Source organism: Zootoca vivipara, chromosome Z, assembly GCF_963506605.1.
Source record: "Zootoca vivipara chromosome Z, rZooViv1.1, whole genome shotgun sequence".
In the NCBI taxonomy this organism is placed as follows: domain Eukaryota; kingdom Metazoa; phylum Chordata; class Lepidosauria; order Squamata; family Lacertidae; genus Zootoca; species Zootoca vivipara.
This window is the reverse complement of record NC_083294.1, coordinates 15,533,271-15,548,971: the sequence shown is the minus strand read 5'-3', so window position 1 is coordinate 15,548,971 and position 15,701 is coordinate 15,533,271. Positions and strand designations below refer to the sequence as shown.

Sequence of the window (15,701 nt, the reverse complement as noted above, 5' to 3'; positions counted from 1 at the left end):
GAAAAGTTGGGGGTTGTCTTATACGCCCAGTCGTCTTCTACACCGGAATACTTTCTCTAGAAATTGTTTGCCGTGTACCTGCACAGAAAACAGTAAACAAAGTGAATGATAATGATGATAGTCCCTATTCCTTTAGAGAATCACTTTCATTTTCATTTTCATTTTTTAAATCTTTTTAAAGTTCTACCTGTGATTGTTTGTTTCTTTTCAGGATCTGGACTCATCCCTTGAAGAAATTTTTCATTTCTTGAGCCATTCGGGTGCCAACGCTTTTGCACCTGCTTGCCAAGCGGAGGGGAAGAGAGAAACGGAGGCGGATCGCTGGCTCCAGAGGCCCCTCCCCCTCCGAGGCCCCTCCCCCTCGCCCTCCGTCCACATGGCGAGGGCTTCACCTGAGACGGGGAGCCAGGCGTCCGGGGAAGCGCGCACACTCTAGGTGGGTGGAGGGCTATCCGTGGATCGGGCCCTTTCAACCCACCCACCCCCGACGGGGGCTCTGATCCCAGGCTTCCCCGCTGGCCCGGCTTCCCCGCTGCTCGCTCCCGTCTCTCTCTCTCTCTCTCTCTCTCTCTCTCTCTCTCTCTCTCTCTCTCTCTCTCTTTTTCTCTCTCTCCAGAGAACCTTCCAGCCGTGCCAAAAAAGCCTGCTAGGTATTTGAATAGCACAAAGGAACCGCCGCGCCTCCATTGGCCGGCTGGTCCTCGGCGGGGCGGGCGCGGGCCGCCACTCGAGCCGAAAACCGTGCTTCCATAGGCCGGGGGGCGGGGCCGAAGAGGATCCATAAATAGCGGGGGTCGGCTAAGCAAGGGCTTATTGCCCGCTGCATTCACCAAGCACGGTCGACAGTGGAGGGCGGAGAGAGAGAGAGCGAGAGAGCGCAAGGAGGGGTGCGGCTCTGCGCCTGCCCGGGGATGGTGAGCTGTGCGCCGGGCTGCTAAGACGGAGAGAGAGCCCCGCTCCAGGCCGGGCTCGGGGTGGATGTGGGCCCGGGGACGGGAATGGAGTGCGCCCTGGACGCCCAGAGCCTGATCAGCCTCTCGCTGCGCAAGATCCACAGCTCGCGGACGCAGCGCGGCGGCATCAAGCTGCACAAGAACCTCCTGGTTTCTTATGTGCTCCGCAACGCCCGGCAGCTCTACCTGAGCGAGCGCTACGCCGAGCTCTACCGCCGCCAGCAGAGCCACCACTACCACCACCCCCAGGAAGGCGGGCTGCTAGCCATGTCGCCCGTCGGAGGAGCAGGCACGCCCGCTTCGCTGGGCGAGATCGCGGCGGATTTCAGCCCTCTCCACTTGCCCGTCGAGGCAGCCGACGAGGCGGACGACGGTCTCCAGCATGGGCAGCTGCGGGGCTGCGCCTTGGCTAGAGGGGGCGGCGAGTCGGCTCTGGAGATGTCCGGGTGCGCCCAGGACGAGGAACCTTTGGCCGGGCTGCCTTCGCTCATGCCGCCCGCTCAACCCCCGGCAACCGTCTCGGGGCTCTGCAGGGACTCTCCGCTGGCTTTCTACCACCGCGCCGCCACGCCGCCGGCGCCCGGGCTGCTTTACGCAGTGCCGGGGAGCTGCGACTTCTCCAGCGGAAGCAACAGCGCCAACACAGGCTCTGCTGCGCCGTCGGGGCTGGTCCCGGCTCCGTCCCCCTCCGCCTCTCCGCACTGCTCCAGCCGCACCACTGTTTTGGACTTGGACACGCACGTGGTGACCACGGTGGAGAACGGCTACTTGCACCAGGACTGCTGCTCGCCCTGTCCTTGCGGCGGCGGCGGCAGCCCAGGCGCCTCGGTGATGGGCGTCCCCCCCAGCCCGGGCTACAAGCGCAAATACTACCCTGGTCACGAGGCCGTGGAGGAAGGAGAAGAAACAGGAGGTTGTGGGAGACGAGGAGGAGGGGGGTCCGTCGTGGGGACGGCGACCCCCATTGGCGGTGTGGGCGGTGGCGGTCCCCCTCCTCCGTCTCACCCCGCCTTCGCTCCCTGCCCCAAGCGCGCCCGCTTCGAGGATTTCAGCGCGGAGCAGCCCCCGACGGCTCCTTCGCCGCCGCCACCACCACTTCTGACGGCGCCCCCGACGGCGTCTCCTCCCCAGGACTCATCCAACATCTCCAACTTGATTTCCATCTTCGGCTCCGGTTTTACCGGGCTGGTAAGCCGGCAGCAGCAACAGTACCCCTACCAAGTCCACCACCAGCAGCAGCAAACCCACCACCAGCAGACGCCCCAGCAGACGCCGCAGCCGGACCCCGAGCAGCCCTTGAACGGGCAACTGTGTAGCAAGCAGGCGCTGGCCAGCTTGGGGGCTTGGACGCGGGCAATCGTGGCCTTCTAGCCGGGACTGGGAAAGATCTGACGGGGCGGGAAGGAAGAAATGCCTGCTGCTTGGCTCTTTTGGTGGGGGTGGGGAGGTTGGAGAGACCCTGAAACAAAGACTGAAGTTGTGGGGGGTGGCTTGGGGCAGTTGACAAGCCAAGCGAATGTTTGTTTGTTTTCTAAATTGTACCATAGAATTTACTTCGAAGATTCTTGCGCCTTTATTTTTCCAGAGATGATGAAGAAATAGTACCTATTTAAACAAAAAGCCCCAACAACAACAAGAGTTCTTTTGTGTCTTCCCCCCACCCCCTGGATGGTGTTGAGTTGTTTTTTTCTCTTTTTCTTTAACTCTTTCCAGGCTTTATTGTATTTCGTTTTTATTTGCCCCCCAAAAACATTGGTGGGGAGGGGAGGAATGCAGGAGGTGAAAAGATGGATAAGGAGAATAAGCTGTGTGTGAGAGAAAAAAGAGTTTACTCCCAAGGTTAAAGTGCTTTAGGGAAAAGGTAGTTCTGGCCATTAAATTGTGGATGGGAATAAGACTCTCCAAAATTGGGGGAGAACTTGAATACCTGAAGCAACTCCAATCTCCCCTCCCACAAGGAGTGTTGTAGAACTTGACACGTTGACTTTTTCAATTGAGCCCAGAATAGTCTGCAAAACTATGGGCTGAGTGGGGGGCTTTTATGCATTATTGTTATTATTATTATTTTATTATTATTATTTAAAAACATTTAAACCAGAAAACTGGCTGCGTTTCTTTAGCAATCTAAACCTTCCAAAATGCATTTTAAAAGGGGTGGATTTCTATAACTTTTCTTCCCCTTCCTGTCCCCCAAAACAGACACATTTGTATGGGGCTGGGCTGTTTCCCTTTGTAGTCACTTGAGTTCTTATAAGGGGAAGGTGGGGTGGTCCTTCCTAGTTCCTGCTAGGGGTTCATGAGTTTTTGGATAGTGGAACAGACGGGGGAGGGGTGGACTCTCCTTCCTTGACCATCTGTCAAAGATGCTTTACTATGATTTCTGCATTGCAGGAGGTTGGAGTAGATGACCCTTGGGGTCCCTCTCAACTTTACAATTCTATGAAATCCCCCCCAAAAAATAATAAAAACTTGCTAACATAATATATATATATAGTTGAAAACATCAACAGAGTGAACAACTTTTCCTGGTTGAAATCTGGATGATGTGATTAGGTATATGTAGCCTAATTTCATGTGAGGGTCTCTTTCCCCTTTTGTATTCTTTGCCATTCCTTGAAGTATATAGTTCTGTCCAACACTGCTCTTTAAAAAAAAGTTTGGGGGAGGAAAGGTGGGGAGTGTTGAGATCTCAACTACTTTACCCATCATACATAGCGCTCTCACAGGTCCTGCCTCCCTCCCTTCCCCCCAAATGTGTGTGTGTGTGAATGCCACAAGTAAATGTGTTAACACTATTTTCATGTCTTTTAATGTGGTGGGTGGTTTGTTTTTCCCCCTTCTCAAAAGATTTTGAACTCTCCTGATGCAACCAGCAATTGTTTGGTCCTATGTGCAAAACAAGGTCTGTGTTTCTGTAACCCTATTCTTCTTTTCTTTTTTTCTTTCAAATAAACTTTGTGTTCTTTTTATTAAAGGGAGAAAATAAAGAACCTTTTGTTGTAAAAAGGTGGATTTTTCTGCTTTTGCCATCCAGCTTTCACATTAAAGCACTGTGTGTATTAAAGGACGCATCCCTAAGCATTATTTTTCCCCTCTTTGTATCTCTGTATATTTTTGTGTGTGTGCATACTGAATTGTATATCACCGGGTAAAACTGTTCAGATTTGTTTAAATTTATAATCTTAATAAAAAGTCCAATTATAAAAAAAAAGTGTGTGTACCTTCACAACTCAACCCTGAAATAGACTGGCTATAGATGGTAATTTTTAAAGACTTGGTATCAAGCAGAGTTCACAGCCAGATTCAAAACTCCCCTTCTCTCTTGGAGTTAGATCTCATTGGGGTTATATCCAGCTGAGTTTTAACTGTGGGAAGACCCACTGAAATTAATGGACCAAGGGTATTCATGTTCATTGATTTCAGTGGGGCTACTGTAAGAAGAGCCAGCACTGAATCTAAGCCACTAATTACAAAAGTGGCTACTCTCAAATAAAGTTTCTTATTATACACATTTTTTGAGTGTCTACTCCCTTGATCTGAGTTAAATAAGCATTGGGTCAGGATGTTAGGAGAGCATTCTTTGAGACTTCTAAATCCAATAACTGATTTGTGAAGATTTATTCCTGAAACATCTGTGATGTTAACTTTTTTATACATTACACCTTTGGGGGAAAGACCCTGAACTCATCACAAGATACAGGCAAAGTATTTGCTTACTCCAGCTGCTTAACCAGAGTTCCCTTGGGTTGGGAGAGTTTAATTCATCACCCAATACTTTTTAACAGGGGCTCTCTTTATTTGTAGGGGATCCATCAGCAGGGAAGGGAGACAAAACTCTCTCAACACCAGGAGGAAAAACCCAGTCTGCTTCCCCTGATCCCAAACATGTTTTCTCCCCCCCCCAAAAAAAAGCCACCAGCAAAGCAGCTTACTCCCAAGTAATCTCAAAGCTTGCTTATTTGTTTTAAAGATGAATATATTTGGAAACTTAAATCAAGGTGTTTGCAGGGAAACCTTAAAATGGCATTTGCACCCTTGTGTCTAAGATGTACTTCTGAAGTTTTAGACATCCTGAGGTTTTGCTTTTTTTATAGCTGGTTAATCTCTGCTCTGTGCCACTTGGTGGTGTATATGAGTGTGTGTTTTCCACAGATACACGCGCACACCCCTCTTCCAACCAAATGAATGAAGGTAATAAAAATATTTTCTGACCACCTACAGGCTGACCTCAGAATGCTTTTAATTTTAATTTTATTTAAGCTCCGGCTTCCAGAGCAGCTTCAGAGGATCGTGGGGAGGTTTATTTTTGTTCTTCGGTTGCTCCCAATTTAAAGGTAAGAAATTGCTATCTTACCTGGGGTGTTGGTTTTTTCCCCGGGGGCCCGCATTTATTCTCGGTTGTTTTGCATCAACCGCGTTTGCATTTGAAGATCCTACCTTGCGCTTGCTACCTTGCGCACACACGCTTTTACTCCAATCTTTAAGGTGGGGGGGGAATCTTCCTTATCACTGAGGTTTTCGTTTTTTACAAAAATAACTTTATTATATAAAACCTCTAAAACCTGTAACAGGGTTGATTTTATATAAAACCTGTAACAGGGTTGATTTTTATCACAACTAATCGCCTGTTTTTGTTTTTAAAGCAAGATGTGTAATTTCATCCCCCTTTTTTAAAAAAGTCGGGATTTATTTTTTAAGTAATAGTTTGTTTTTCTCCAACTAAAATCTTTTTAACAGCGGCGTGGGTTAGACACCTACCGGTAGGTGTTTGGCTTAACTAAGGTAGTTGCTAGAGCTCCTCCTAGTGTCCAGCTCTGGGAATGGCTGCAACTTGCTTTATCAGGTAGAAAGGACCGGGGCGTTTTTTCCCCCGCCCCCAAAGCACATTTTTGCAGGAGGATGTTTGGGTGAGGTTGGGGGAAGCTGGAAGCAAACGGGATTTTCGCTTCAGTTAAGACTGGAGTGAATATGTTCAAAGTAAAAGGTTTACCCACCCCACCCCCCAAAAAATCTCCCATATAAGTTGCATTTTAAAAAAGCAAACCGACTTTCCACATCAAATGAATAAAAGTGGTCCGGGAGTTTGGATGAAATTACTCTACAGCCCTGCAATTAGGAATTGGTTAGCACTTCCAGCACCCCTAACCATTGGTTGGGTTGGCTGCTGAGACTCATAGCTGAAAGCCCTTGGAGGGCAGCAAGTTGAGGAAACACTGATTTAGGTGTCACCCTTTCCCATATGTGCTAACACCTTTGAAGAATCAAAGTGATAAAGTGCTTCTGAGCACACAAAGAATATTTTGAGCAAGTATGCTGAGTGCCACAGTCATATATTTTGAGAAATTAAAGCACTTAGAATCGTAGAGTTGGAAGAGAACCCGAGAGGTATTGAGTCCACCCCCCACCCTGCAATGCAGGAATCTCAACTAATGCATCCAACCTCTGCTTAGAAACCTCCAAGGAAGGAGAGTCCACCACTTTCTGAAGGAGTCCATTCCACCGTTGAACAGCTCTTACTGTCAGAAAGTTCTTCCTGATGTTTAGTTGGCATCTCCTTTCTTGTAACTTAAAGTCATACCCTGTGGAGTGGGAGAAAACAAGCTGGCTCCATCTTTCACGTGACAGCCCTTGAGATATTTGAAGATGGCTATCATATCTTTGCTCAGTCTCCTCTTTTCCAGGCTAAACATTCACAACTCTCTTAACTGTTCCTCATAAGGCTTGGTTTCCAGACCTTTTATCATCTTGGTTGCCCTCCTCTGCACACGTTTCAGCCTGTCAATATCCTTCCCAAACTGTGGTGCCCAGAATTGGGCACAGGACTTCAAGTGTGGTCTAACCAAGGTAGAATAGAGCAGTACCATGACTTCCTTAGATCTGAAGAAGTATCTGAAGAAGTGTGCTTGCACACAAAAGCTCATACCAAAATATAAACTTATTTGGTCTTTAAGGTGCTACTGAAGGAATTTTTTTATTTTGCTTCGACTCAGACCAACATGGCTACCTACCTGTTCCTTAGATTTGTTGAAGCAGCCTAGAATGGCATTAGCATTTTTTGCTGCTGCATCACATTGTTGACTCATGTTAAGCTTGTGGCCTATTAAGACCACTAGATCCTTTTAACTCTTACAGTGGTACCTTGGGTGACAGACACTCCAGGTTACAGACACTTCAGGTTACAGACTCCGCTAACCCAGAAATAGTACCTCAGGTTAAGAACTTTGCTTCAGGATGAGAACAGAAATCGCGCGGCGGCCCCATTAGCTAAAGTGGTACCTCAGGTTAAGAACAGTTTCAGGTTAAGAATGGATCTCCAGAACGAATTAAGTTCTTAACCCGAGGTACCACTGTACTACTGGCAGGCCAGATGTCCCCCATCTTATATTTGTGCTGCTAGTTTTTCCTGTTAAATGTAGATCCTTACAATTGTTCCTACTGGAATTCTTTTTTTTTTTTAAGTTTTGGCTCAGTTCTCCAAATTGTTAAGGTCATCTTGAATCCCAATTCTGTCTTCAGTGGCATTGCCTACCCCTCCCAGTTTGGTGTCAAGTGCAAATTTGATGAACATTCCCTCAATTCCTTCATCTGTCATTTATAAAAACGCTGAACAACAATGCCCAGGAAGAAACCCTGTGGCACCCCACATATGACTTTCTTCCAGGGTGATGAGGAACTCTCGGTGAGCACTCTTTTGATTCAGTCAGGCTATCAGCTACAAATCCACCTAAAAGTTATCTCATTCAGCCCACTTTTACCAGATTTTCTGGAATAATATCATGTGGGACTTGGGCAAAATCCTTTCTGAAATCAAGATACACCACATCCACAGCATTCCCCTGAACCTCCAAGAAATTAGATTTGTCTGGCATCATTTTTGAGAAACCCATGCTTAAGAGAGAGGTCTACCCTTCTTACATCTGTTTCATATGTTAATATAAGATCTTCACATATTTACGCTTCCCTAGAATACAACCATATGACTTTCGAAATTGAGAAAATCATTAGGCATCCCTGGCACATTCTTAAAGACATCCCGGGGTGTGATAACATCCCCTTTTTTGCCAAACGATGCACAACATCATTAAAAGATATATTGGTGCAAACGGATTTAAAATCCACACTCGCACAACACACATTGTCCTCCACGTGTTTTTTTCAGATGTAGGCATTGTACCTCTTGTAAATATGCTCTACAGGTAAAGGAGTTTACTAATAAAGAAAGTTTTACAGGCATTTGCCACATGTGCTACTCCACGTGTAATTTACGTGATTAAATGTCCCTGTGGTTTGTTGTATGTAGGTCATACTCTCAGACCTATAAAAGTAAGAATATCAGAGCACCGTTCTAGGATTAGGTACAATGTAATAGATGCTCCTCTAGTACAACATTTTATTGAAGCATCTCATTCGGATGAGGACCTGACTTTTTTTGTAATTTGGACGTATTTGGGTCCTGTAGAACGAGCTTAAAAAATCCTCATGCAAAAAGAAACTAGTAGGTTTATTTTCTTACTTACTGTAATATTTTACACCCCTTAGGTCTGAATACTGAAATTGATTATAGTTGCTTTTTATGAGTAGGCACTAATATTGATATGTAGAAGTATGGAGTTCGTTTACTTCTGTGGGGTGCATGGGTCTCTTTAAGAAATAAGTTACAGGTAGGTAGCTGTGTTGGTCTGACGTAGTCAAAACAAAAATAAAAAATTAAAAAAATTCCTTCCAGCAGCACCTTAAAGACCTGCTGGAAGGATTTTTTTTTATTTTAAGAAATAAATTGTGTATCTGTGGATTGCTATTACTTTGGACCTGAAAATTGATTACAGTTGTGGATGAGTTTGTATTCATTTTACATGTATAACACCTAAGCATTGTTTAATTTTGTTTTACTTTCTGCTGGGCTACAAGGGTCAGTTTAAGAAAGAAATTTTGTATCTGTGGATTGCCTTTGGAATAGGATTCTGTGGAACTAAAACTAATTGTTATGTGGATTGCTGGGACTTTATGAACAGACACAGGTGGAACAGACACGTACAAATGTTTGGACCTGATCCATGAACTGATATGAACTGATCCACTGGGTCTTCTGCTTTTTACATTGAATTTTATGATTCATTTCTGTTGAAATATTATATGATACAGTGAATAGTATACTTTATTTTGGAAGAGTACAGCCGGTTACATCTCATGTGGTTATTGGGTCTTAATAACCACAACATCCTTTTCTAAGAGCTCAGACTGACCGACTAATGATGTTTTAGGTAGGACATTTCCTGGTATTCATGTCAAGCTCACAGGTCAGTAGTTACTTGGGCCCTCCCCCCCCTTTTGAAGATAGGGACAACATTTGCCCACATCCAGTCTGCAGGGACCTCACCTGTTCTCCAAGAATTCTCAAAGATCAGAGATGATCTCCACAGGCTCCTTCTGTCCCCTTGGGTGCTGCTCATCAGGCCCTGGAGATTTGAATTCATTTAAAGTAGATAGATGTTCCCTTATCACCTCTTTTCTTATCTTGCGCTACAGCTCCCTCGGCATCCTTTGTTCTGTTATCAGCAGGTTGGACATTGCTTTCCTTCTGGGTGAGGACAGAAGCAAGTAGGTGTTGAGCAATTACACCTTCTCTCTGTCACCCAATAGCATTTTCTCCTTTTCCACACAAGGGATCTCTTCTTGCTTGTTCTTCCTCTTCCACCAAACACAGCCAAAGAAACATACTTATTATCATTATCATCCTTTGTTAGGGAAGTCTATGGTCATAGCAGAACCTCCACAGCCAGGGGCAGTCTACCTCTTGAGTACCAGGGGGCACAAGAACTGGAGGGTGCTGTTGCACTCAGGTCCTGCTTGGGGACTTCCTGTAATAGGCATCTGGTTGGTCACTCTGAGGATAGGATGCCAAGCTAGAGGGCCCCCTTTGGCCTGATCCAGCAGAGCCACACAAAGCCATTCCGAATGTGTGCGTGTTCCAGTCTATAAGGCAGGGATGGGGGGGGGGGAATCTGTGGGCCTCCAGACATAGTTGTCTCCCATCTCCCATTATCCCTGACCACAAGCCATGGTGGTTGGTGGGAGTTGGAAGTCCAACAGCAGCTGAAGGCTGCTGCTGACCCACACAAGGTATCTTTCAGTCTTTGCCATGTGAATCCATCTCTACAAAGCTGCTTTCTGTTTCCCAGAGCCAGTCTCAAGCCTGTGCCTCTCTCTTGCCTAACTTGCCGTACAGGGTTGTTGTTTTTGTTAAGGTGACATAGGAGGCATGTGGTCTCCTCAGAAGGAGGGCAGGGTGAGATGGTAAGAAAGTGTGTGTGTTAAAAAATAGAGTGGTTTACAAGAACTGGAAATAAAACCATACAATTAAAAACTATGTAAAATGTTTAAATCAGAAATCATTTAACTATTATAGAATGATGTATTCTTAATTCTTAAAACCCAATATATTGTTGGATGCATTCTGTTGAAGAGGGAAAAGAAATAAATTTTGAAACTGGTAAAGCTGTTCAGTTCCTCCTTGTATAAAATCTCATTTTTCTACCCTTTCCTATGGTTTTGGTACGACCATTTCCCTTTCTTTCTCACCTATAGGTGTATTTTGGGAAATAAAAGAATTGTAAGGTTTAATTATAATAATCCTATTTATAGAAGTATAGGTGTGTGTGTATGAGAGAGGGGGACAGACAAAGGCCTGGATGCCTAGCAGGGTATGTATTCAGAGGCTCCAGCTGATGAGAATGGACCCCCTCTTTTCTTCTTCTTCCCATCTCCTTCCTCCAGGGAAATCAAGCATCTCCTCTTTTCTCAGGGTGAAAGTTACTTTCTGGATGCTGCAACAGACGCAGAATGAAAGACACTGGAGGCCCCCATGCGTCACCATGTGCCTCCCAAATGTGCCTCCCAAAGCATCAATGTGCTCTGCTCGCTTGCTCCCACCATGGACTTGAGAGCACTTTGCACAGATCCTGTTCAGCAGTGAAATCCATTTATTTTATTTTTAAATAAAACAGACAAATGGGTACAGACGTGCACAGTCGTGCAGGCAGTGCAGGAACAGAGTTTGCTTCTTGACAACAGTCTCCCTCTCTCCTGAAAGCCCAAACCCAGCCTTATATGCATATTCATAAGCATCTGATAAATTAATCATGATGTCAGTAACACTCAGGCTGCTAGGGAGGCGACAGGCAAATTTTGCCCTCTCCCCAGCACCTTCCCCTCATATTGGCTTGCCGCTTCCTTGATTTTTGTTCCTGGTTTCCAAACACTGCTCTTTGGCCTCTCTCCCAAAGAACAGTGATTGAATTAGCTAAATAAAATGAGCTCATCCTTGGATTTTTTTTTTAATGGGGGGATTTGTTTGAGAGCACAAGGTCAACCTCTGCTTTCTGCCCCCCCCCCTTCAGAATGGATAGTAGTAGATATGATAGTCATCCGAACTGAATTTGCCCATTCCCTTCCATTTTAGTTCACTGATGCCCAGGATGTCAATATTTATTCTTGCCATCTCATTTTTGACCACATCCAGCTTACCATTATCCATGGTTCTTACATTCCAGGTTCCTATGCAATATTTTTCTTTACAGCATCGGACTTTCCTTTCGCTTCCAGGCATATCCGCAACTGAGCGACCTTTCGGCTTTGGCCCAGCCGCTTCATCAGCTCTGAATCTATCTGTACTTGTCCTCTGCTCTTCCTCAGTAGCATGTTGGATGCCTTCCGACCTGAGGGGCTCATCTTCCAGCATCATAACTTTTATATGCCTGTTGTCTTTGTCCATGGAGTTTTCTTGGCAGGGATACTGGAGTGGCTTGCCAGTTCCTTCTCCAGGTGAATCACGTTTAGTCAAAAAACTCCACTATGACCTGTCCATCTTGGGTGGCCCTGCATGGCAAAGCTCATAGCTTCTCTGAGTTATTCAAGCCCCTTCGCCACGACAAGGCATTGATCCATGAAAGGGAAACTCATGTTCTCGAAGCTACGAACATGAGTTTGACCAAACTGCGGAGGCAGTGCAAGACAGGAGTGCCTGGCGTGCTATGGTCCATGGGGTCACGAAGAGTCGGACACGACTAAACAACAACAACAGTAGGAACAGACACCTAAGCATGTAAAGAGTGTATTTTCATCCTCCTGGATACACATAAGATGAAGGCATGGGGTTTTCATGACCAATAGCATGATGAGCTGCTCAGCTGATTCCACTGTAGCTAGTCAATTCCTGATAGCTACAACCTAATGATTAAGGCTGTTCCATGTGGTCTAGAAAGGTGACCTTTGGCACCCGATTACTTTGATTGCTTTAAAAGGATTGCAAAGAAATTGACTGTTTGTTCACCCTTGTCTTAAAACAGAAGACTAAGAAGTGGCTTAGATGTCTTCCACACAACCCGGAAAGCAGAAATATGGTAGCCCATGACACCCAGATGAATTAGCAAGGGTCCTTCTGTAGGCAAAGCATGAGCTACAGCCCTTCCCCTAAAAATAAAGGTTCTAGTCCTCATTATTCAGAAGGGCTGGATTAAATGAGAACATGGGAAGCTGCCCTACTTAGGGTTAGAGGACTGGTCCTTCTAGTTCGGTATGGTCTAAACTGATTTGCAGTAGCTCTCCAGGCTCTCAGGCAGGGAACATTCCCATACCTACCTGGATAGGCCACTGAGGACTGAACATGGATACTGAGCTATTATAGAGGTTCTGTTGCCTGTTCATGCTCTTAAGCCAGCCTTTAGGAAGGCAGAATCCAGGTGGCATCTGGGGGTTCATAACTACAGCATCATGCTTTATTTTACTAAGAAAATAGACTATCTAGTACTTTCTGTTTTCTATTTTTAAAAATCCCAAATGGATTAGTTCCTCCTCCCTGTAGTTTGACTAGGAAATAAATCCCTACTTTATGGGGTCTTCTTGTTTCGAACAGTTCATTTAAAAAAAACCCCCAAAAAACTAGTTTGCTCCTTAAAGCCAAAGCAATGACCAGCACCACAAACAGAGGAAAATGCAATTTGGATTTGACTCATTTGCAGCTCAAAAGGTCAATGTGGGTTTTTGCACAGAAGAAAGCTCCAGTTAAATAAGATTTACTCCTGAGTAAGCAGACCTAAGATTGCAACCTTCAAAGAGTCTCTTCCCTGATAGCCTCCCGATAGCAATGGCTGATGAAATCAACTTGGAACTCTTGATTGAAGGGCTTGAAAAAGTAAACAATTCTTCCAAAAGTCATTTCGAAAAAGTTTTGCAAAACACTCCTTTGGATCAAATCCCTGTTGAAATTTCAGTTTGAATTATATCACCCCCAGAGGAATGTTACAAAGACTATGCAACTGTTGCATAGTTTTATCTAGAGCTGTTACATTTAGTGGTTTAAGTGCTTCAAAACATAGTAATATTTGAAGAGCCCTGCTAGGTCAGGCTAATGGTCCATCTAGCCCAGCATCCTCTTCTCAGTGGCCACCCAGATGCCTCAACAGGAAGGTCCAAAAACAGGATTTGAGAACACTCCCCACTTGTGATTTGCAGAAACTGGTACTCAGATACATTACTGCCTCCAACAGCAGAGGCAGGCTATGAATGAGGTCATTGGCCCATCTAGTCCAGAATCCTGTTCCCACAGTGGCCAAGCACAACAGTACTCTCCCCTCCTAAGGTTTCCAGTAGCTGGTATTCAGAAGCAATTGCTGCCACCCAAAATGGAGGCCGAGCATAGCAGCAGGCAGAAAAGAGCCAGTGTGGTACAGTGGTTATAGCAGCCTTCCTCAACCTTGGGTCCCCAGGTGATGTTGGACTACAATTCTCATCATCCAATGATGGGAGCTGTGGTACAACAACATCTGGGGACCCAAGGTTGAGAAAGGCTGTGTTAAAAGTGTCAGACTAGGACCAAGGAGACCAGGGTTCAGCCCCCACCCCGCTGCCTTGAAGCTCACGGGGTGACCTCTCAGCCTATAACCTACCTATCAATGTTGTTAGGAATTAAATGAGGAGGGAGAGAAGCATGTATAGCCCCTTGAGCTCCTTGGATAAAAACAGGCATCCCCAAACTTAGGCCCTCCAGATTTTTTGGACTACATTTCCCATCTTCCCCAACCACTGGTCCTGTTAGCTAGGGATCATGGGAGTTGTAGGCCAAAACATCTGGAGGGCCGCAGTTTGGGGGGTGCCTGGATAAAAGGTGGTATATAAATGCAACAAACAAGGAAATAGGGCCTGACAGGGCAAGCTGTAGGAAGACAGGCAGAGCTCAGCCTTCCACAACACACACTTCCCTGCCATGCCCTCACTTTGCAGATCTTCTGTTTTGAGGCATAGAGAGGGCTTATTTTTAGCTCGTAAGTATTTCAGGGCAGGGACTGGTCATCGGAATGTGTTCTGGCTTGCAACTATTCTATGGTGAGTACACGAAGGTCCGTTACAGGATTAACATTCCATTAAACTAGGCTGGGGGACTTTCAATCCCAGGACCCACACTGCAGTAGTGGGCATGGGCAGAGGGGGAAATGGGTGGAGCCTCAAGTTTGAGATGGGTTAAAGGTAATCTGGAACAGATCCAACTGGGTTTGAGGTTTTATTGCCAGGCAAACGTGGCAATGCTGAGGATTGAACCTGCAGCCTTTTGCATCCCCTAAAGCAGGTTTTCAACCTTTTTGAGTCCATGGCTCCCTCGACAAACTATGTTCTTTCTGTAGCCCCCCCTATGGGGCTCAGGAGCCCCGTTATGTCACCACTTGCCTGTAGAACTGGCAGCCTCTTACCTTTTTCAAACACCCTCCCTTGTAGAGTGTTCCCTCAGCCTCCTCTCCTCTCTACTTGAGAGTCCTCTCGGCAGTCACTGCAGCCACCTCTGGTCTCTGAGGTGCCCACCCCCACCCCAAAGAGAAGTGCCTCCTCACACTGCCCCAAAGGGGTCTGGGACCCTCTGTCCATTCCCAATAGCAAGGGCTGGCAGACTGGCTGCCTGGGCTCCCTCAACCATTTGCTTGCTTACTCTGAAATCGCATCAGTTCCTGGCAGTTAGCACCCCCTGGCCTGCCCCAGAGGCACCATTTGCCTGGGGAGCTTGTAGACAGGGCTGCTGCAACAAACAGCTGTGCAAGCCTTTGAGAGGCAGCGACGCAAGAGGGCATCAGAGGAGGGAGAGAAGGAAAGAGGGACAAGGACCAGTGTTGCCCACCCCATCATTCAAGGCACCCCAGGGTGCCACAGTACACTGGTTGAAAACCACTGCCATAAAGGTAAAATTCTAGTCCTCAAGGTTCTGAATAAAGGGCTGAAATTAATGGGAACATTGGTCCATCTAGCTCAGTACTATCTACACAAACCAGCAGCAACTCTAGGGTTTCAAGGAGGGAACATTCCCAGCCATACCTGGAGATGCTGTCTGGGATTGAACCCACAACCTTCCACAAGCAAAGCAGATGCTCTGCCATTAAACTACAGTCCTTCTCAGGAACATTGGAACCTTATACTGAGTCATAACTAGCTCAGTACTGTCAACACTGACTGGCAGTTGAAGATTCAGGTCACAATCATACCTGGGATTTTCTGCAAGCAAAGCAGGTGTCCTACATCTGAGCTATGGCCCTTCCTTTTAAATAAAGTAATAAACTAGTCCTCGTAGTTCTGAATAAAAGGCCAAATTAAATAGGCGCATTAGGGAGCTGCCTTATACAGAGTCAGACCATTGTTCCATCTAGCTCAGTACTATCTACACACACTGACAGCAGCTCTCCAGGATTTCAGGGTCAGGGGTGTCACCCA

General features: G+C 46.2%; 1 protein-coding gene across 1 annotated transcript; it reads left to right on the top strand.

The window, feature by feature from the left end:
• The first annotated feature begins 825 nt into the window (after nt 1–825).
• IER5L (immediate early response 5 like) lies at nt 826–4,471 on the top strand. Its single transcript, XM_035114131.2, has one exon. The coding sequence runs from the start codon at nt 999–1,001 to the stop codon at nt 2,322–2,324; it is 1,326 nt and encodes a 441-aa protein (XP_034970022.1). The 5' UTR covers nt 826–998; the 3' UTR covers nt 2,325–4,471.
• Nucleotides 4,472–15,701: the final 11,230 nt, after the last annotated feature.

Bases quoted from the DNA above. Each gene is read 5' to 3' on its own strand.
- IER5L (XM_035114131.2), top strand. From the start codon at position 999: ATGGAGTGCGCCCTGGACGCCCAGAGCCTGATCAGCCTCTCGCTGCGC.